Source organism: Astatotilapia calliptera, chromosome 16, assembly GCF_900246225.1.
Source record: "Astatotilapia calliptera chromosome 16, fAstCal1.2, whole genome shotgun sequence".
Lineage (NCBI taxonomy): Eukaryota > Metazoa > Chordata > Actinopteri > Cichliformes > Cichlidae > Astatotilapia > Astatotilapia calliptera.
In genome coordinates, this window is record NC_039317.1 from 34,250,203 (window position 1) to 34,273,354 (window position 23,152).

A 23,152-nucleotide genomic window follows, 5' to 3' on the forward strand; every position below is an offset into this window, starting at 1 on the left:
ACATACGGTTTGGGGGAAGAAGCTGTTCCTGGGTCGGGCAGTGAGGGCCTGGATGCTCCAGTACTTTTTTCCAGAAGGCAGCTGGGTGAGGGGAGTGGGTGAGGGGAGTGTGTGAGGGGGGTGTGGGGTCCTCCACGATGCTGGTGGCTTTGCGGATGGAGCAGGTGTGATAGGTGTCTGTGATGGAGGGAAGAGAGGCTCCAGTGATCTTCTCAGCTGCTGTACTGATACAGTGCAGTTAGCAACCAGACAGTGATGCAGCTGCTCAGGATGCTCTCGAGCCCCTCTGTAGAAGGTGGTGACGATGGATGGAGGGAGATGGGCTGTCCTCAGCTTCCACAGGAAGTAGAGACTCTGCTGGGCCTTCTTAGTTATGGAGCTGGTGTTGAGGGACCAGGAGAGGTTCTCTGCCAGGTGAACACCAAGGAATTTGGTGCTTTTAACGACCTCCACAGAGGATCCATCGATGTTAAGTGTTAGGGTTAGTGGACAGTGATCCCTCTATGCTCTTCTGAATCCTTTGTTTTGTCCACATTCAGAGATGGGTTGTTGACTCTGTCCGTTAGCTGCTGCACCTCCTCTCTGTATGCTCACTCGTCGTTCTTGCAGATGGGACCCACCACAGTCGTGTCATCGGCCAACTTGATGATGTGTTTGAGGGGTGCAAAGGTTGAGTTTCTGTGCCACAAACACGGCTCTAATTTTGACGTGGCTCAACCAACATGGTCACAACTTTGCAGCATATTGGAAGTGCAACACAGACGTGTGCTGGTGGAGGCAGGTTATAGCTCGTTACCCTCGTCACAAATGAAAGCCAGCTGTAAAGTTACTAATGTTATGATGTTTTCTTTGGGTGAAGAAAAAACTGTATGAATGTTTTTGCTCTTAATTTGAAGTGTAGGAGGAAGCTGCTGAGTCTGTGTTTGTGCTCGTTTGGATGCTGGAACAAAAACACAAGAATACCTGTTCAATCAATACAGTTAATTACACTTTGATCTGCTGACAACACAAAGTGTTTCCACGTCTTCTTTATTAGGCCGTGTGACAGTAACTTCTGCTCTTTAAGTAGAGCCAGTTTAGGGCTTCACAGCTGTAATCTGCAGCCATAAACTGAGAAATAAGCAGCAGTACTAAGACTGCACATAATGTTGAAATAATTAACTCTGTCTGATCCGCTGGTTTGCTCTTTGTTTCCTTTGTGACTTCCTGTGTTTCTGGTGTCTGTGCTTCAACCTTTTTGTAGCGTTTGGCATTTATTTACTGCTTTTTGTTGTTTCCTGATTTTTTTCTTTTGGTTCTGTTAAACATTAATTTTTTCTGTACGTTTGTAATCAGCATGTGAATAAAGTGTCCTCATTGTTTTTACTAATGTACCAGGAATTCCTCCAGAGTTCGTCCACTGTTTGAAAGCACTTCTTGTGGGTGCAGCTCCTTAGAGAACGTGACAGTAAAGATGTTCCTCATTTCTGATTGTCAGCCTATCAGGAGAACTCGCAGGTGTCTGCAGCCCAATGAGGTGAACTCGTGCAGATACACTTGCCTCTGTTTGCGTTGCTCTGCACAAATTAGCATCAGTCTGCATCTCTGGCAAACCAAAACTTGATATTTGGTGTGAAGACACGATCAGGCTGGTGTCGCTATGAGAACAGTCAGTGACACCTAATTTGACTAATGGGACACAACAAAATGTCATAAATTATGATTTGCAGGCATTGTTATGAAACAACAGTAAGAAGAAAATCCCCTCTCAGTATGGACGTCAGTGATATCATCAGCTGTTTTTGTTTTTCCAGTGAAATCATCCTGTAGCTGAGTGAATGATTAGGACATCAAAGCACTGATGCAGGTTTGCAGCTTAGTGTATTCTTTTCAATGATTCTCCTTTGTTTGTATTTTTATTACACTTGTAACAGTAATAAGAAATATCCCATAAATAGGGATTTATTTCATTTTGTAAACGATCTTAAATTACCCAGAATTCACAGTTTGTAGTCAGGCCTGAGATGGTCAGTGTCTAAAATGCTTGGTGCAGCAGATAAATGTTGACGTCTATTCAATTCAGTTTTATTTATGTAGCACCGAATCACAACGGCCGTCAGCTCAAAGTGCTACAAAAAACAGAGAAAACACCAACCATCAAACGACTCCATATGAACAAGAAGGAAAAACTCCTTTTTAACAGGAAAAGACCTCCATCAGGACCAGGCTGAGGGAGGGGCGGGCAGGTCTCCTGAATCCAAACTGGAAGCTGGTTCCACAGAAGAGGGGCCTGAAAACTGAAGGCTCTGCCTCCCATTCTACTTTTAAATACTCTAGGAACAACAAGTAGGCCTGCAGAGCGAGAGCCAAGTGCTCTAATAGGGTGATATGGTACTACAAGGTCATTAAGATAAGATGGGGCCTGATTATTTAAGACCTTGTATGTGAGGAGCAGGATTTTGAATTCTGGATTTAACAGGAAGCCAAAACAGGAGAAATCTGCTCTCTTTCTAGTCCCTGTCAGGACTCTTGCTGCAGCATTTTGGATCAGCTGAAGGCTTTTCAGGGAGTTTTTAGGACTTCCTGATAATAATGAATTACAGTCGTCCAGCCTGGAAGTAATAAATGCATGAACTAGTTTTTCAGCGTCACTCTGAGACAGGATATTTCTAACTTTAGAGATGTTGCACAAATGGAAGAACGCAGTCTTACATATTTGTTTAATATGTGCATTGAAGGACATGTCCTGGTGAAAAATGACTCCAAGGTTCCTCACAGTGTTACTGGAGGCCGAGGTAATGCCATCCAGAGTAAGAATCTGGTTAGATACCATATTTCTAAGCTTTTCAGGGCCGAGTACAATAACCTCAGTTTGATCTGAATGAAGAAGCAGAAAGTTAGCGGCCATCCAGGTCTTTATGTCTTTAAGACATTCCTGCAGTTTAACTCATTGGTGTGTGTTATCTGGCTTCATGGACAGATAGAGCTGGGTGTCATCTGCATAGCAGTGACACGATTGCAAAAGGTGAACCAGGAAGTTTGAGCTCATTTCAGTGTTTACACTACCATGTTCCTATGGTAACAGTTGCATTGGCCATTTATAATAAGAAGAATAGGCAAGAAGAGTATTATTCACTTTCTGTGTTCCTGTAACATTTTAGTGATGTCTTTCATAAGGTTTTTGCTAGTATTACTAAATAACAGCACTGAAACAGTTTGATTTGTGCATCCCATAATAAGATAATATTCAATATTCAAGAAACATAAGAAGTCTGTAAAACTTACAGCTTGCTGACACATCCAAAACCAGTTGGCATCAGTATTTGTGAAAACCTGAACTAATGTTTTAGTTTTCCAGAGATGAAGAGAACAGCTGAGTTCATCGCTGTGACGTTTGGCCTTCTCAGAAAGATTTAACCCATCAGTTATTGAGTTATCAGATCCGAATGGAGAGATTGATTTCCTTTGGACGTTTCAGTCAGATTATTCCAGGCACAGAACTGTAGAGTGTGAAATTACCAAGTGGTGTAGTGTGACCTACATGGCGAGACCTGTATCCATGGCAACTTGGTTGTGTGCTGTGTAAGTAGTGTTCAATTGTTACCTTTTCTTGAACTTGTTTCCTGCTCTCGCTTGTCCGTTATACAAACGGCGAGCATGATTGGAAGGTTACTGTTTCAGATCACCCGCACAAGGAGGCAATTCTCAACACTCACACGTCTCTAATTGTAAAAATAATCAGAAGGTGCAGCACGCGTTTCTGTACGGTCTGTGTGAAGATCGTTTCAGTCTGTGCTTTTTCTTTTACCCACGTGTGAGGATTGTAACAAAGTTTCACACCGAGGCATTGATACAATCTTTGTAACTGTGGCTGCTGGTCTGGGGTCAGCAGTCACTCCTAGCTTAGCATTAGCATGCTGTCTGTGCAGGTGCTAGTTGTGTTAGCAGCATGCTGTGGTTGTTTCTGTCCTGGATGCAGTTTGCACTTCACCATCGTGTTCTCGCCTCTCTGTGCAATAAAAATAAAAGTAATGTTTATATCCACACTGCAGGCTCCACCACTGTTTCCTGCTCCGACTCACCAACTGGAATCGATACGGAGAATCAATAGGCAAACAGGCTCTACTCTACTACTGGGAGCCGTTTCACTAGAAAAACCTGTTCTCGATGGCCATCCCTACATGCATGGAAATACAGCATATGAGGCAGAAATAGAGTTTGTACGATTTTAACAAGCTTGAAAGTCGATATTTGTTTTCTTGTGTTTTCTGTTATATCTGTTTTGGGGCTTTTTAGACTTTATTGCATTAGGACAGTAGATAGAAGACAGGATGTAAGACCAACAGAAGTGACCCAGAAAATGGCCCGAGGCCTTAACAGCATACAGGTTGTCTCCACCCAGCAGCCTGCTTTCTCGTAATGTCTACGTGTAGCCTGCAGGAATTGTTCTCCAGGCTTCTTTCACTCCATTCAAATTCTGACCTGCTGCCGTTAGTATTCAGTCCAGTTCTTACTTCTGTTGCCGTACCTCAGATTTTTCGGCCTGTTTCCCTTCATTAAGAATAGCTGACAGCCGCTCTGAACAAATTAAATGTTTAAAAGCTGCTGGTAACAAAGTGCCCGTGCTATGTTGTCCGGCTCAAAGTGTTATGGGCAAAAACACCCAATGTATTAAATGCGAAACAAAAATATATAATAAATATATAATAAAAAGATATCAAAAACAAGATGATACAGCAAAAAAAGGGGATTTTGTTATAAAGGTTCATAAACATCTCAGTTCCAAAAAATCTGAATTTTCTGGCTATTTCGTGATGTGTTGGGTCTCACAGGGTTCAGTTATTTATCGTCTTTATCTTCAGCTCAGCAAATAAACCGAAGAAAATAAACCTTTGAAAATCATCATCTACAGTGATGTGATGTGTGAAATTATTGCTCAAGATGACTTGAAAAAGTTAAAAAAGAATAATTTCTTTCTCTATAAAGAAATTAGGTGAGGCTCAAGACTTTTGCACAGCCCTATATATCCATGTAAATATGAAGTGCATCTGTGTAGGTGTGTTTTCAGGTGTGTTTACAGCCACGAGGCAGTTTGGAGCGCGTGGACGCGTCATGTTTGTGCACAGCAGTTTTGGCTCTGTGGAACAAACTAAAGCAGTTCTGAGACGGATGAATTCATCAGTTCGTTGCCGATTTCCGCCTTTCCATGCTCTAATAATCTTTTATGCTCATATTTCTTTTCAGGAAAGCCCACGTGCCGCTGTCCTGTCGGATTCTCAGGGCCTTTTTGTGAGAAAAGGATTTGTGACAATTACTGTTTAAATGGGGGGACGTGCGACGTCACTCAGGGGAACCAGCCGGTGTGCCGCTGCATGGCCGAGTATACCGGGGACCGCTGTCTTTATCGTGAGTCCTGTTGGCAGCAAACAAACACAAACAGTCATTGATGTTCCCCTGGCTGCCTGTGGCTGCCAGTAGCACCTAATCAAAAGAAAATCATTGATTTGAATTCAGTTATGTCACATAAAATCCACAGAACAAAGCGTTTGAGAGTTCCCACTCTGAGCGAGAGACAAAAGCAATCCCCTCAAAGTCTCTTCTTTCCAAAAACACCACATTTGCTTCAATTTGCAGATAAACAAAAATCAAAATTCTACCATCAAACAACCTTTGGGTGTTTCTGCACCGGGGCGATAATGCATTTTCTTTTGCTGCGCTTTGACATAATGTGTTGCGGGGAAACAATTTCATCTGCACATCATTAGTTTTTCCCACTGTTGCTTGCCCAAAGGGTGATACGTTTTCATCTGTGGCTAAGATATCATTTGATGTGGATAATTAAGTCCCATTAAAACCATGTACTGTTGTAATCAGATCAGCTTAGACTGTGTTTCTACATTATCCTCTCTCTCTGTTTATCTCTGCAAACCTAAAACAGACATTTGTCATCACTACTGCGTGAACTCCAAGGCCTGCACTTTATCCAGCAGCGGCTACGTGGAGTGTGTGTGTCCCGCCAGGTTTGAAGGGAACAAGTGCGAGGTGGACAAGTGTCTCCGATGCCACGGAGCTCCTTGCCTCATTAACGAGGAGACGGGAGAAGTGGTTTGCAAGTGAGCGCTCCGTATTTACTCGCCACTCTTGTCCATCATCTCTTTGGCTGTGAGGCTTCATAGTTGATTTTTATTCATGGGAAAACACGAGTTAAACAGTATAATGTTCATTCAGGGCTCAGTCGCTTCACCCACAGGCTGCCGGCGGGAAGAATTGATTTAATTAAATCAATAATTTAAGGCCACGTACCCTGTAGCGTTTTAGGTTTGGTCATGTCAGTGAATTTGAAGCTGGCTGAACTCTCTGCTTCTTGTATAGTTTTCTGGTTGTAACTAGGATCCATTATTTCTTCACCCTCTAGCTGCACAAATGGCAGAATAGCACCGAGCTGTCAGCTGTGTGACGGATATTGCTACAATGGAGGTACCTGCCACCTGGACCCTGACACCAACCTGCCTTTCTGTCAGTAAGTCCCTGCCTAATGGTGAAAGTAAGGAAAACTCAATGTTCTCCACTGTTATTCACACTCACATCACTGTTTCGGTTCAGCCGTCGGCTCTGTGCCCGGCTTTAAAAACTGAAAGTCGCCGCGTGAGATAGATGTCTTCCTTTGGAAAGAAATCCTTAAGTTGAAGGTTTGATGTCACTATATGGAGGCCATGAAACAGCAGGGGGCCGAGTGCCATACAGCATCCTGTGCTGTGTGACACCTCGCTGTGGCTTAAGGTTTTAGGAAGATAAAGATGGTTTCAGACTCCTTCAAAGCCAGCTATTCTCAACATATCACACTTTTCCTCCTTGCAGCTGAGAGCTGATGTCAGGCCTCTGTGGCTCTCTTCAGTCAGAGGGTTTAGAAGTTTGCTCAGTACTTCAGCCGCCACGAAGCTCGAAAAATTGCACGAGACAAAAGCTTGACTGGCACACGTGAAGAAATCGCCGTGAAAGGCTACTCAGAGGGCTCCCTGTAAATGAATACCTCCTCCGCTATAATCACTCGCAGTGCTGTGTTAAAAATCTGTCCAAGGAGGAAATTGGAAATCCATTTCAAAGGCCAACTCTCCATTTTTTTAAATGCCCATTGTCCACTGTAGTTAAATTGAAATTTGCAGGCGCCGCTCACAGATTCCAGGGAATAGAATCAATTTCTATGCAAATGATTCCATCTTATTCGATGAGGTTAACAGATCCTGATAATGCGGTTTATCATTGCTGCAAGATGAGAGATTATGTGAGATGATGGATATGTCGGCGTCAAGAAATCATAATGTTTGACCTTAATACTCTGAGTAAATGTATATTTCATCAAGCCTACCTAAAGAAGCTGCTACGGCTGCAATCATTCTTGCTTTAAAAACCTCAACTATACGAAGAGAATACCTCAACATTTCACTGCTGTCTAACAAAGTTCAAGCATTCCTGTTAAGCAGCTCTGTACTGTATGACTTTATGTTGTTGCTCTTTTCCTTTTCTGCACAAAAGCTAAGTTACTTTAGCATCTACAGTTAGAAATATCCATCAGTCAGCTGTGCAGCGGGGAAACAATTATTTGATCCCTAAATTTGTAAGTTTTTATCAAACAAAAAATCCAGAAAAACACACACATTACATAAAAGGTATAAAAGAATTTGCATGTCAGTGATGGAAATAAATATTTGACTTGGTCCTTCCTGCATGACACGAGTCAGTTTCATGCTGGAAACTCGTCCATGACCAGTTGTCAGTGTCCTGGCCGAGGAAGGAGTCCGAGATGTTACGGTGCATGGGCCTGTCCACTGGCCCACTCAGTGAGGCAAAGTCATCCTGTCAGAAAAACATAACGTTTCCACCTCTGCAAACACAGTGGCTGAGCTGTTGCCAGTTCTGGTTTCATCTGACCACAGCACTTCCGGAGCCTTCTCTGACTCATTTACAAGTTCACAAAGTGAAGACGGGCCTGTGCCGTGGAGCTGTGGGCTGATCCAGCACCTTGGTGATCGTCCTCATCCCATGATGCAAGCTCCCACATGGAGCTCCAGACTGAGGACAAATTTATTCTTCTTCTCTTTCCGTTGTCACCTTCTCACCAAGCTTCTCGCTGATGGTATCCTGTTCCAGCCTCGTGCAGGTCTGCAGTCTGTCGACCTTTGACACTCTTTGGTCTCACCTGGTGGTGCAGAGGTTGGACCAGAACACTCGATTGATAGATAGATTGATTGATTGATTGATTGATTGATAGATTATGGCACACGATCACACAGCCAGTCTGTGAGAGCCAGTGGATCAGATACGTGTTTCACTCAGTGACGTGCAAATTCATTTAGCGCTTTTATATAATTTGCTTTTTTGTGTTTCAGGTTAATTTTCAGTCTGAGAGATTTTTCATGTTCACAAATTCAACAGAGAATCAAATCATTATTTCCCCTGTAAGCTGTCATTTCTATTGTTTAATCAAACTAAATGTATTTTCTGGTTTTTGCTTATTAGATGCATTTATGTGGATGCAAGCAACCATCATGTTGGGGCCCAAAGTTCTTGTTTAACAGTTTTCGTAATCTGCAGCAGGCCCCACATGCGTCCCCCTCACGTGCTGAGCAGGGACGTTTGTTGATCTGTTTTGCTAATTTGCAGACGTCACACTGTCTTGTTGCATCTTATGACTTAAGCTGCTAACAGGGTTTAGCGTTCTGTCGCCACTCATGAGGCAGCCGACAGTTGAACAGTTCTTGGGCCCTTTTGTCACTCCAAACACATGTTTTGCAGCTGCACGTCAGGGTTCAAGAACCAACGTTGTGATGAGCTGGCCAACCCCTGCGATTACTTCTGTCAGAATGAGGGGATGTGCACATTAACAGCTCTTAACAAACCACGCTGCAAGTAGGTCCCTCTCACCTCTCCAGCTGTATTCAGCGCCCACTCACCTCCTTTTGTACACAACCCACCCCCACTCCATTTGGCTTCATTTCAGCCTCAGTCCAGCACATAGGCCTCTCTGTGATGGTGCCTCCTTGTAGCAGCTTGTCATGTAATAAGTACTGGATATAGCAATGACTCAGCGTAGATGGTGGAATCACACAGATACTATAATGTTGTTTTATTAGAATATGTTGGCTTATATTTATTTCTGTATGGAAACAACATGACTGACTATTATTAGCATCATTAGCACCAACACGTGTTGAATATGTTCGCTGCAGTAAGAAAGAAAATACGTGGCGAGGTCGAACACTGATTACAGCGCTGATGGCGTTTAGAGACGCGAGCTTGTTTCTGTTCTAAGCTTCAAAAACAGAGTTTTGTAGAAAGTAGTTACATGTGACAGTATTTCATTTTAACCTTTGGTATTTAAACGACTTTAAAACAGGAAATAGTTTTTATTTGAAACATGCTGCTGTGCTCATTTAGTTACTTTAGGACACAGCTAGCTGTAGCTCTGTTTCTGGTGGGCCAAGCTAAGCAGCAACAGTACAGGATGCTATTTATGCTTCTGCTGCTTAAAGCCAAATATGGTTCTTATTTCCATGATAAGTGACAGAGACAGCAGCAGCACCAGCAGTCTTTCCTGGTAGATAAAGATGTTGCTAATGTATATTAGCACCACTACGTTGTATATAGGGGCACTTATTACATCACCGGCTGCTGCATAGCGTTTGTTGCCTCTTACTGCCACCCATCTCATGCACACATGAACCACGGGAAGATTACAGCATAACACTGTGTGTGTGATGTGGGCATCAGTGCATTTGCAGCCTGTGCATGATGGCTAAATACGTCCTGACCGGTCATTGCACATAATTTACTCGGCAGAACGTGTCATCTTTAATCGGTGTTCATATTTAAGGCCTTTAACTTTTACAGCTTAGCCGGGTTTCTTTGTTGAAGGGACTCAGTTCCATCCTGGTTTTTGCTTCTCAAAGGCGGGAAAATGAAGACCCAGGTTACGCCCGATGTCCTAATAAAGTTGTTGTCAAAGCCCGATGTTCTGATTCTGCAAGTGCATGTTATTCAGGATAGTTTCATCCTATCATCACCCTGCCGCCCCCACCAGATCACTCATGCTTTACATGCTTTAGCGTCAGCTAAATTGGACGTCACCTCCTCTAACAAGGGTCATGCATCACGCCCATCGGATCCCATTGGAACACACATGAGATGACGACTTGTTGTCATCCTTTGATCTTTCCTGTTTTTTGTTAATACACTGAATATTCAACACGTCAGTTCACATTAAGCTCTTTACGGACACAACATGTATGTGCTTAGTGCTCTCTCTCCAGGTGGTGTTTTGTTTGTGTTGAATCAAAGCCGTGTGCCGTATGTGTAAGCCACAGTCACATCATGTCGTAGATCATTTTGCAAAGTTGTTTTCTCTGCAGCCTCTCTGCAGCCACAGTATGCTAATGATAGTTTATTTATATTCTCTTTTGACCTCCTTCAGATGTTCAGCCAATTGGGCAGGAACACAGTGTGAGAGACCCGCCCCTAAAAGCAGCAGATCAGACAACATGAGCGGAGGTGAGGACTGGGAATGTCAAGAAGCCTTAACATGTCCTGTGTAAATTCCTGCATGTGTCACTGGTTCACTGACCTTATTGCATTTCAGTGGAACGATAACTCGTACATCTGAACATCAACAGATTGGCATCGAACTACCGAACTCCTACCAACCTCTGCGCTTTGCATCATTTGAGCACAAAGGGCTCTGCTCAGCGGGGTTTCCTTGTTTGAATTAGAGGGGCTGTAGTCGCCAGCCCGTCAGGGTTCAGTAATATGACTCCTCTGTCGTCAACTTCAATTTAAGATTTAAAAAATATATCTTCTGAAGTCGTGCACGTCAGTGTAAAATGTCTTACATTTCTAAATGTGCAGCCTGTCTGTGCTGGACGTATGTGAATGGAGTGAAATGTGCAAACAGCGAAGCCCTGTGAAGTGAAAACGCTGTTATTTAAAGTGGCTCTGTTCACGCCGCGGTCACTGCGTGAACTCATCTCACCCCCTTTGCTGGTCGCTCATCACGTCCTCTCTCTGTTCCCCAGGAAGCATCGCTATCATTGTGCCTCTGGTCCTGCTGGTCATCCTGATTGTGATGGTCGTAGCAGGTGTTTATATCTGCCGCCGGAGGCAAAGGTACGTCGATAAAGAAATATGTAAGAAAAAGAAGCTTCTAAGCAGTAACATGAGAGCTCCAGCATCGCAGAGCTTTGAAGATGAATGGATGCTTTTGCTTTATGAGTGAAAAGTTTGCTTTCAGTAGATCTGAACGCTGAGCCTGTGGTAATAATCCATCGTTCATGGCTATCTAACAAAGTGATATGCTCCAAGTAGCATCGTGCAGCAGCACACTAACAGCATGTTGTGTGTCGCGTTAATGATGATGTGCTCTGCACGGCTCAGGGGCAAACGTGTGCAGAGGCAGCCCATGACCAACGGAGGGATAAACGTGGAAATTGGGAACCCGTCATACAACATGTATGAAGTGGACCACGACAACCACGCTGATGCAGGCAGCCTGCTGCGCCCAAACTTCACACTTGACCCTCATAAGGTGGGTGTGTGTGTGTGTGTGTCACGTGTGCTCAACAACACGTCATTCCTGTTTTAATAGGATGGAATTCAGTGTTTGACTTCGAGCTGAAACCAGATTGTTGCCAAGTCAAACGTGTGGAGTAAAAGTTACTGAGGAACTTTGAGTGGGGCTTAAACATGCAGCTGAATCTGTTCGTATGTTCTCACATACAAACGTCAGTGTAATTACATTTAGCTACAAACTCATTAAAGTGATTCATTTTCAGTTTTCATCTCATATTTGATTCAATGTAACTCTTGTTGGGCAGCGTCTGCAGGTCTCTGCTGCATTAAATACTGAAAGCTTAATCATTTTTGCACATATAAAACTTACTGCACGTGTTTTCCAACTAAATAAAGTTTTTACAACCTTAACAAATTTGTACCATTTGATCTCCTATAAGTTGAATTGACAGTACAGCAGATGCTGGCTCCTTTTTATCAGGATACTTAGAGGAGAAATCTTAATGGTCATCACTATATTATTTTTATATACAGTTACATAGATTGTCTATGAAACACATGTGGCCCAGCTGTAAGAAGGTCGACCAGGAGTCTTCTGATATGAAACTGGTCTTACTGTCCAGCCTCCTACTCAGCGACTCTTCATCAACAACTTCAAGGTCCTCTGAGCTCTACCTCGATGTCTGCAGTGACAACACTGAGCCAGTTTTTTTATAGCCAGCTGAAAACTAGGAGTTATTAGTGTGTCGTGAAGCATTGTGCACTTTGAAGTGAAGTTGCAAAGAGCGAGAACAGACAGACAGAAACAGTTTGTGTAACAAACTAGTGACTGTTTCTTGGCTATTTTATTGTAAAATATCTGCATAATGTTGTTTTAATTTGCCATATGTGTACATCCCTTACTACCACATCATTGTTAATACTGCAGAGTTTTAAAAGCCATGAGAAAATCTGTTTAGACCTTGATTGATGCCAGTCCTTATCACACTAATTATTAGCCTTGATGCTGCAGCTATGTCGTCTTTAATTGAAGGGTAGAGCAAGGACAACAGCTCAAATGTGTCTTTCAGATTGGAAAATAACTCAGTGCTGTGTTCTCTGCATCTGGCCCGGCAGCTGCTGGGATGTGATATCTAGAATTGAGATGCATCCGGTGGAATTACATGAGGCTTTGCAGAGATTTTACAATCTCTCTGGCCTGGGCACAAAAATATACAGATGCCACGAACCTGGAGGACGTCTGTCTGTGTGGTGATTTATTCTCTCCACCCCACACGAACTCCCAGCATATCAAATGAATCCTAACACCTTCACAGATGCAGTTATGTAGCTCACCTGCTGCAAGTTCAAGCCTAATGCTGTTGCTTCTTAAGCTGCCAACTTTGACATCTGCTATTGTGAGTCCAGTCTGTGTTTTTAACCGAGACATGCTGGTGTGACTCTAAACCAGCCTCCATACGTCCAGCTCTCGTGGTACTTGCTAGTTTGTTTTTCCAGCGCAGTTTTAAAACCCGTATTTGGACTGTGAGAGTTCATCTGTATTTATATGGCACGGTGCTTGTTTTGTTGCAGGGCTGGTGTGTAAAATCCAGCGACCCTCACACCTTGGGCATGAATTCTGTGCCCAAGGAGGTAATCCCTGGACAGGTGAGTGTTACACATTTTATTTTTACTCTGAAGAAGAAGAAAAAATATCCATTTTTACATAATTTCACTGTGAGGAAGCTTTGTGTGTTTTGTGTGGTTATATTTGAGCTACACTCTGCTATTTTAAAAACTGTGTAAAATTAAAATCATGCTAATGTTGACATCTGGTATATACTTGCTCCCTTTATCATTTTGTGACATCCTGTCCAAAAACCACCAAACTTTCCTTAAAGTTCCAATAATCAACTTTTTATTAACAAATGTTTCGCACGACAATTGGCACCAAGTTCAGTTCTGTTGCTCATTTTGCTAATATCTGTGGGACTGTGGAAAGTTTGCAAACTTTTTTGGTTGAGATGCAGCCGCCATCTGTTTCCAGCAAACCTCCTGTGATGGAACATCGGTTAAACAATCTGCTAACAGAGCGCAGATCCATCGAAATGGATTCAAATTGGATCAGAACTCAGCCAACAAGACAGAGGAAGTTGTACATGAATTTAAATTAGCCCAGGTTTCATTAAAGCCGATGTAAGTGATAGTTTGTATGAGGTGAATCTGACACGAAGACTTTCTTGATTCCACAACATCTATTAAAATGCAACCTCGAGACTCCTACTGTTGTAAAATATCATAAATTAACATTTGTACTTGGCATCTCTTCCCCTGCCTGTTTAGCCCATGAACTACTCCAATCCAGTGTATGCAAAGATCTACATCGACGGGCAAAACTGCCGGAAGCCAGTCATCAGTATCGATGAGAGGAGAGAGCTACTCCCAAAGAAACTCGAGGGGACAATTCATGAAACCGCCGCATAGCCTAACTTTACACTTTGTACTTCTTTTTTTACCACCGTGTATAATATGAAGGAGGAAACAAGATTTTTCTATTTCCTATGAGGCTCTTAGGTTTTACTGGTTTAGCATCAGCATAATGTCCTTGTCGCTGTGCTGAAGACTTTAATTTTCCACTTAGGGTTTGCTTTCTGTTTGTCAGAGATCCGTTACACAGCGCTGTCAGTATACTGTATGACACTGAAGTAAAGCTGCTGATTTGCAAAAACTTTATTAACACCTGAAGCCACACTTGTGCACAGTTGAAACCTTAAATGCAGTGCTAGAATTTGTACCCATACCTGTTTGTAGTTCTAGAGGGAAACAGTTTGGCTTTGTGGAGATGATGAGGGGAAGGGCCGGCTCATTTTATCTGGAAAAAAAAGTATGTATAGTAGAGAAGAGTAGCGTGGGTTTTTCTGTTTTTGTTATTTCATGTGACATATGGACCGGAGAGCTTCACAAACGACAAGCTTGATTCCTTTTATTTGCATCGCTGCACCTGACAGCTCTGCTCCGGCAGTCCCACTGGACACAATAACATCAACACAGTCGTTTCTCAGACATTATCTCCCGTCTTTCTCATTTCCACGGATTCCAATCTTCAGTCGCCTGTTTCAGCAGTAATATGACGTACAAACGTATCTGAGAGATATCGAAGCCCACCCTGAATGTTTTCCGATCAGATTCCCGGATCCCGTACTGTACGCTGAAAAGACAGAATATCATATTTTTCTAGGTCTCATATATCAACAAATGGATTAAAGATGGAGAGAAGAAAGATTTACCACAGCTACAAAAACAGTTACTAAGAGTTATTATAAAACACGTCTGTTACTTCAGAAAAGGAAGATGATAAATATAAGAAATTTTATAATTTTGTATTTGATTTGTATGTTGTTTGGCTGCTTGTATTTTGAAGAAATGTATTAAATGTAAGTAATTTTTATATAAAATGTAAATCGATATTGAATAAAGGGGGCTTATTTCCACTTCGTGTCTTTCTCTTGATCCTCCAAAATGATTGTTATATGATGTCGATGATAGTACGTGTGCACTTCTATTGTTCAACCAATGATCAAACTGTCAGTTGTTACACATGACTGCTGACCCGACAAGTCAATCAGCAGCGTGAGGTCTTTTACCTGCTGCGCAGAGGAAGGAGGCTGATGGGAGATTATTGCCCTGCCTGTGAGTACAGGAAGGCCGGCGCTATTCATTACCTGGATGTGGGGACGCGGTGTCGATGCCACCTGCTGAAGGATAATTCAGTCTCCTTTCACTTTACTTACAGCGGCTCTGTCTCCACGCATTTCACCTCCATTCTCACCATAGCAACCAGAGGAGGCAGCGGCACTCCTGCCCTTTCTCCATCTGCTGTGCCATCGGCGGGATCTGCCAGCACGCCCAGCTCACCGCGTTTTCATGACGGCACAAATAGATGCCGCGGTTTCCAGCTTCCCTAATTGGCCCGTGTGCTTTGTTTCGCTGAGACATCCGCTGTGAGAACAGAGGTTTCCATGCTTTGCTGAGAGCGTGCAACACACAGTCTCTCAAACACACTCGGCACCGCGGCGTGGAAATAGAGTAATGTGGCTGTGACTGGCCTTTTTCTGTGCTATAGAACATTTATCAATAGAGCTGCAATGATGAAGAACGTATTTCAAATGTTCAGCTTTTATGACTGCGGCATTTAGAAGGTCGAGGTCGTTCCCAAGGTCGAGCACGAACGACGCCACGTGACTGTATACGGGTCTTTGATTAAAGCACCAATAAGCCTGTAGCCCAGGAGCGTTGTTCTCACGGAGCAAGTTTTAATCTGTTCGACATAAATGAAACTTCTCAATGAACCCTCGTGTTGTTAAACGAAACTGTTTAAGGGTTCATTTTGTTTCTAATTTTGTTTCTAATCAAAAATGACTCATCAAACATACATTATCAGTATTATCATTGACTCCTGTGAACATTACAGTTCTTTAAACTTCTGTTTGTTATTTATGGGCCGCCTGTCTCACTAATCTGATCTTCTAAGCACTGAATTTGAGTTAAAAAGAAGCATCATTTCTATTTTGACTGTAAGAAATAACCCAATGAAACACACTGTGTGTCCTGTGTATCACAAACTACTACCATGAACATTTGCTTTGAAACCATTTCAAACATAAACACACAAAGTTGTGTTTCCAGTCAAAGATGACAGAATATGTTTTTATGGAGGAAATTAGTCGCACTTCCTTCTGACACAGCTCCTCACCAGAACCACAGGAGAGGAAGAAATTATCATCTTATGTCCCTTGAGACCTCTGAGACATATTCCACTTGGTTATTTTCAGGTGTCCCAATATACACCTGTATGTTCCAGGGACAACTAGTCCTGGTGTCGCATGTTGCCCATATCTTTAACTATATTCAATTCAATTCAATTTTATTTATATAGCGCCAAATCACAACAAAAGTCGCCTCAAGGCGCTTCATAGATACAGAGAAAAACCCAACAATCATATGACCCCCTATGAGCAAGCACTTTGGCGACAGTGGGAAGGAAAAACTCCCTTTTAACAGGAAGAAACCTCCGGCAGAACCAGGCTCAGGGAGGGGCGGCCATCTGCTGCGACCGGTTGGGGTGAGAGAAGGAAGACAGGATAAAGACATGCTGTGGAAGAGAGACAGAGGTTAATAACAGATATGATTCAATGCAGAGAGGTCTATTAATACATAGTGAGTGAGAAAGGTGACTGGAAAGGCAAAACTCAATGCATCATGGGAATCCCCCGGCAGCCTACATCTATTGCAGCATAACAAAGGGAGGATTCAGGGTCACCTGGTCCAGCCCTAACTATATGCTTTAGAAAAAAGGAAAGTTTTAAGCCTAATCTTGAAAGTAGAGATAGTGTCTGTCTCCCGAATCCAAACTGGAAGCTGGTTCCACAGAAGAGGGGCCTGAAAACTGAAGGCTCTGCCTCCCATTCTACTTTTAAATACTCTAGGAACAACAAGTAGGCCTGCAGAGCGAGAGCGGAGCGCTCTAATAGGGTGATATGGTACTACAAGGTCATTAAGATAAGATGGGGCCTGATTATTTAAGACCTTGTATGTGAGGAGCAGGATTTTGAATTCAATTCTGGATTTAACAGGAAGCCAATGAAGGGAAGCCAAAACAGGAGAAATATGCTCTCTCTTTCTAGTCCCTGTCAGGACTCTTGCTGCAGCATTTTGGATTAGCTGAAGGCTTTTCAGGGAGTTTTTAGGACTTCCTGATAATAATGAATTACAGTAGTCCAGCCTGGAAGTAATAAATGCATGAACTAGTTTTTCAGCGTCACTCTGAGACAGGATATTTCTAATAGAGCTGGGTGTCATCTGCATAGCAGTGAAAATGTATGCTATGTCTTCTAATGATACTGCCTAAGGGAAGCATGTATAATGTAAACAGAATTGGTCCTAGCACTGAACCCTGTGGAACTCCATAATTAACCTCAGTGTGTGAAGAGGACTCTCCATTTACATGCACGAATTGGAGTCTATTAGATAGATATGATACAAACCACTGCAGCGCAGTACTTGTAATACCTACAGCATGTTCTAATCGCTCTAATAGGATATTATGATCAACAGTATCGAACGCTGCACTGAGGTCTAGCAGGACAAGCACAGAGATGAGTCCACTGTCAGAGGCCATAAGAAGATCATTTGTAACCTTCACTAAAGCTGTTTCTGTGCTGTGCTGAGCTCTGAAACCTGACTGAAACTCTTCAAATAAACCATTCCTCTGCAGATGATCTGTTAGCTGTTTGACAACTACTCTTTCAAGGATTTTTGATATGAAAGGAAGGTTGGAGATTGGCCTATAATTAGCTAAGACTGCTGGGTCTAGAGATGGCTTTTTGAGTAAAGGTTTAACTACAGCCAGCTTGAAGGCCTGTGGTACATAGCCGATCATTAGAGATAGGTTGATCATATTTAAGATCGAAGAATTAATTAATGGCAGGACTTCTTTGAGCAGTTTTGTAGGAATGGGGTCTAAAAGACACGTTGATGGTTTGGAGGAAGTAATTATTGAAGTTAACTCAGAAAGATCAATTGGAGAAAAAGAGTCTAACTTAATATCAATGGTACTAAGAGTAGCTGTAGATAATATTACATCTGTGGGATGATTATTGGTCATTTTTTCTCTAATGATAAAAATTTTATTTGTGAAGAAGTTCATGAAGTCATTACTAGTTAACGTTAAAGGGATGGTTGGCTCAAAAGAGCTCTGACTTTTTGTCAGCCTGGCTACAGTGCTGAAGAGAAACCTAGGGTTGTTCTTATTTTCTTCAATCAGTGATGAATAGTAAGATGTTCTGGCTTTGCGGAGGGCTTTCTTATAAAGCAGCAAACTATTTCTCCAGGCTAAATGATGATCCTCTAGATTTGTGACACGCCATTTCCTCTCCAGCTTACGAGTCATCTGCTTTAGGCTACGTGTTTCAGAATTATACCACGGAGTCAGGTACTTCTGATTTGAGGCCTTAGTTTTCACAGGAGCTACAGTATCCAGAGTCGTACGTAGTGAGGAGGTGAAATTATTAACAAGATAATCGACCTCTGTTGGGGTAGCGTTCAGATAGCTGCTCTGCTCTGTGTTGGTACAGGGCATTGGAGATGATAACAGTGGGTGGATTATATTCTTAAACTTAGTTACAGTGCTTTCAGAAAGACATCTACTTTGATAAAGTCTACTCTTCACCGCTGTGTAATCAATTATTGTAAAAGTAAATGTTATCAGGAAATGATCAGACAGGAGAGGGTTTTCAGGAAACACTGTTAAATGTTCAGTTTCTATGCCATATGTTAAAACAAGATCTAGAGTGTGATTAAAGTGGTGGGTGGGTTCTTTTACATTTTGAGAGAAACCAATTGAGTCTAATAACAGATTAAATGCCAAGTTGAGGCTGTCATTTTTAGCATCTACATGGATGTGAAAATCACCCACAATAATTATTTTATCTGAGCTCAGAACTAAATTAGATATAAAGTCTGAGAAATCAGACAGAAACTCTGTGTAAGGCCCAGGTGGACGATAGATGATAACAAGTAAGACTGGTTTCTGAGTTTACAGCTGGGGTGGACGAGGCTAAGCATCAGGCTTTCAAATGAATTAAAAGTCTGTCTTGGTCTTTCATTAATTAATAGGCTGGTGTGAAAAATTGCTGCCACACCTCCCCCTCGGCCTGTGCTTCGAGATTTCTGGTAGTTAGAATGGCTCGGGGGTGTTGATTCATTTAAACTAACATAATCATCCTGCTGCAACCAGGTTTCTGTAAGGCAGAGTAAATCAATTTGTTGATCAATTATTAAGTCATGTACTAACAGAGACTTGGAGGAGAGAGACCTAATATTTAATAATGCACATTTCACTGTTTTACTCTTTGGTTCAGATGTGGATACTGTATTGTTCTTTCTTCGTAATTGTTTATGTTTAAGTTGTTTGTTGCTGGTTTTTAGTTTGTTTTTTGTCTTTTTGGAAGCTGACACAGTCTCTATGGAGATGGGTTTTTGGGGGGGTAGCAGGAGGAGAGAAGCTGCAGAGAAGCGTGTAAGACTGCAACTCTGCTTCCTGGTCCCAACTCTGGATAGTCATATTTTGGGGGGTTTAATAAAGTTGTCCATATTTCTAGAAATGAGAGCTGCTCCATCCAAAGTGGGATGGATGCCGTCTCTCCTAACAAGACCAGGTTTCCTCCAGAAGGTTTGCCAATTATCTATGAAGCCCACATCGTTTCTGGGACACCACTCAGACAGCCAGCAATTTAAGGAGAACATGCGGCTAAACATGTCACTCCTGGTCTGATTGGGGAGGGGACCAGAGAAAACTACAGAGTCCGACATTGTTTTGGCAAAGTTGCACACCGATTCAATATTGATTTTAGTGACCTCCGATTGGCGTAACCGGGTGTCATTACTGCCGACGTGAATTATGATTTTACTGAATTTACGTTTACCCTTAGCCAGCAGTTTTAAATTTCCTTCAATGTCGCCTGCTCTGGCCCCTGGAAGACAATTGACTATGGTTGCCGGTGTCTCTAGCTTCACATGTCTGAGAACAGAATCGCCAATTACCAGAGTTTGACCCCCGGCGGGTGTGTCGCCGAGTGGGGAAAAACGGTTAGACACATGAACGGGTTGGTGGTGTACCTGGGGCTTCTGTTTAGGACTATGCTTCCTCCTCACCGTGACCCAGCCGCCCTGATTCCCCAGCTGCTTGGGACCTGCCGGGGAACAGCTAGCGGGGCCTACGCTATTTTCGGCTGCACCAGCTACAGGGGCCTGGCTAGCTGCGGGTGAATGAAGGGTGCGAAGCCGAGTCTCCAATTCAGTAATCCTGGCCTCCAGCGCTGCAAATATGCTACATTTGTTACAGATATCATTACTGCTAAAGGAGGCCGAGGAGTAACTAAACATCTGACACAATGAGCAAGAAAGTGCAGGAGGGACAGGTGAAGTAGCCATGGTGCTAATGAGTCGGCTACGAGCTAAGCTAGGCTAGCGAGACAGTACAGAGACAGTGAGTGAATACTTTGGCTATAAATTAGGTAGTGAGTACACAGAAAGTGTGCTTCGGAGGAAGCACGTGAAGATTATACTATGAAAGAAGAATGTATTTAAAAGTTGTTAATTAAATCGCTAAGCAAATAAGCTACTCAGAAACACCACTGTTTGAGCAGGAACAGGAAGTGATACTCTACCACAGAGCGAGCGAACACCAAGTGACAGCGCCACCAGGCTGCTTGCTTAACTCCGCCAAGGACGGTCCCAAGCCCGGCTTTAAAAGGAGGAGGGTGGTCGCCAGAACCGATAAATCGGGGAAACTTGGCTTGAAAGCAATGGAATCCCAACGATCAGCTTTATCAACCAATGCTACCGCATCCGGGGCAGCTGATGCGCCAGCGCTGGGGACCCAGGGCGCTGGTGGGAAATGGACTACTGGCCATCAGTTCCATCGAGGATGATTTGAAGGCCCTTCAACTTGACCTTGAGCAGGCAAGAACCATTGCCATAGATCGAAAAGCATGGAAGATAATCGTTGGTCAAGCAAGAGAACCTGCGGCACCTACAGCAGCGTACTGGTTGCGCGGCCGACCACCGCCGCTGGTCGCCCGCTAAAGGACAAGAAGAAGGCTGCTTGCTTGACATATACTGTTTGTCCCCTAAAGCCACCAGGCACTCATTCACCATGGCGTTTGGATACGGACGAGTAGCTGGCGCTGGGATGTGAGATGGGCAAATGAACTGAATCATTTCTTCAACAGATTTGACTCAGCCATGAGGCAGTCTGCAACATCGGCTGCAGACTCACCCACCCCCACTGCTGCTGTTCCACCTCAGACACTTCACACCTCCTCTATTCACCCTGCTCACTCCCCCCCACCCCCAACAACAGCATCCAATACACACTCAACACAAGGCTCCAGCCTGTCTCTCTCAACCACCCAGGTTAGGAGGGAACTGAGGAGGATTAATGGCAAGAAGGCAGCGGGCCCAGATGGCATCAGCTCGAGGGTCGTCAGGTCCTGCGCGGACCAACTGTGTGGGGTGATGGAGCACCTCTTCAACCTGAGCCTGAGGTTGGGAAGAGTCCCACAGCTCTGGAAAACCTCCTGTGTTGTACCAGTGCCAAAGACTTCACGCCCCAAGGACCTCAACAACTACAGGCCGGTGGCTCTGACATCCCACCTGATGAAGACCCTGGAGCGGTTGGTCCTGGCTCAGCTTCGGCGCCTAATAAGCTCATCACTGGACCCACTTCAGTTTGCCTACCAGCCTGGCATTGGAGCGGATGATGCCGTCATTCACCTCCTACATCGTTCCCTCGCTCACCTGGAGACCGCTGGAAGCACTGTGAGAATCATGTTCTTTGATTTCTCCAGTGCCTTCAACACCATTCTTCCCTCGGTTCTAAAGGACAAGCTGGTGAACTCTGGAGTGGACCATCACCTCACTACCTGGATCCTGGACTACCTCACCGACCGACCACAGTATGTGAGGACTCAGGGCTGTGTGTCGGACAGGGTCGTCTGCAGTACGGGGGCCCCACAGGGAACGGTTCTGGCTCCGTTCCTCTTCACCATCTACACTGCAGACTTCTCCCACAACTCCACCCAGTGCTTCCTGCAGAAGTTCTCTGATGACTCTGCAATAGTCGGCCTCATCACTGATGGGGACGACAAGGAGTACAGAGGACTGACCCAAGACTTTGTGGACTGGTGCCAGCTGAACTACCTCCAAATCAACGGCAGTAAAACCAAGGAACTGGTGGTAGACTTCCGCAGGCACAAGCATTCTCCACTGCAACCACTGAACATCCAAGGTATGGACATTGAGGCTGTGGACAGCTACAGGTACCTTGGTGTTCATCTGAACAATAGACTGGACTGGACTCATAACTCAGACGCCCTCTACAGGAAAGGGCAGAGCAGGCTGTACCTGCTGCGGAGACTCAGGTCGTTTGGAGTGGAGGGCCCACTCCTGAAGACCTTCTATGACTCTGTTGTGGCTTCTGCTATCTTTTATGGCGTGGTCTGCTGGGGCGGCAGCATCTCTGCTGGGGACAGGAAGAGACTGAACAGGCTGATCCGAAGGGCCAGCTCTGTTCTAGGATGCCCTCTGGACCCAGTGGAGGTGGTGAGTGACAGGAGAACGGCGGCTAAGCTGTCATCCCTGATGGACAACATCTCCCACCCCATGCAGCAGACTGTGACAGCACTGAGCAGCTCCTTCAGTGGGAGACTGCGGCACCCACGGTGTGGGACGGAGAGATTTCGCAGGTCTTTCCTCCCCACTGCTGTCAGACTCCATAATAAAGACTTTAACTGATCAAGCACACACATCCATACATATGCAATAATACTAAGTGCAATAATCCTTTCTGTCATCGTTGTATTTTTACTCAGTTGTATATAGTATTTGTATTCTATTTTTATCTTATTGTATATTTATTTTATTTTATTCTACTGTATATAGTATTTTATTTTATTCTATTCTGTACAGCTGTGTACTGTATTTATTCTTATTGTATTCTAATTTTTGCCTCATAACTTTTGCACTGTCCACTTCCTGCTGTGACAAAACAAATTTCCCACGTGTGGGACTAATA

General features: G+C 43.7%; 1 protein-coding gene across 8 annotated transcripts in view; it reads left to right on the plus strand.

Annotated features, from left to right (window-relative positions):
• The window catches only part of lrp1bb (low density lipoprotein receptor-related protein 1Bb), a 270,260-nt gene extending 255,252 nt beyond the window's left edge, over positions 1-15,008 (plus strand). For 7 of the 8 annotated variants that reach the window (XM_026144139.1, XM_026144138.1, XM_026144140.1 and 4 more), the window contains 9 exons: positions 5,224-5,385; positions 5,918-6,092; positions 6,395-6,499; positions 8,773-8,886; positions 10,448-10,524; positions 11,046-11,136; positions 11,404-11,554; positions 13,111-13,185; positions 13,861-15,008. In XM_026144139.1, the coding sequence (XP_025999924.1) occupies positions 5,224-5,385; positions 5,918-6,092; positions 6,395-6,499; positions 8,773-8,886; positions 10,448-10,524; positions 11,046-11,136; positions 11,404-11,554; positions 13,111-13,185; positions 13,861-14,001 (1,091 nt within the window). In that variant the 3' untranslated portion in view covers positions 14,002-15,008. The remainder of the gene's footprint in view (positions 1-5,223; positions 5,386-5,917; positions 6,093-6,394; positions 6,500-8,772; positions 8,887-10,447; positions 10,525-11,045; positions 11,137-11,403; positions 11,555-13,110; positions 13,186-13,860) is intronic. The other variant, XM_026144137.1, reaches the window with a different exon arrangement.
• The last annotated feature ends 8,144 nt before the right edge of the window (positions 15,009-23,152 follow it).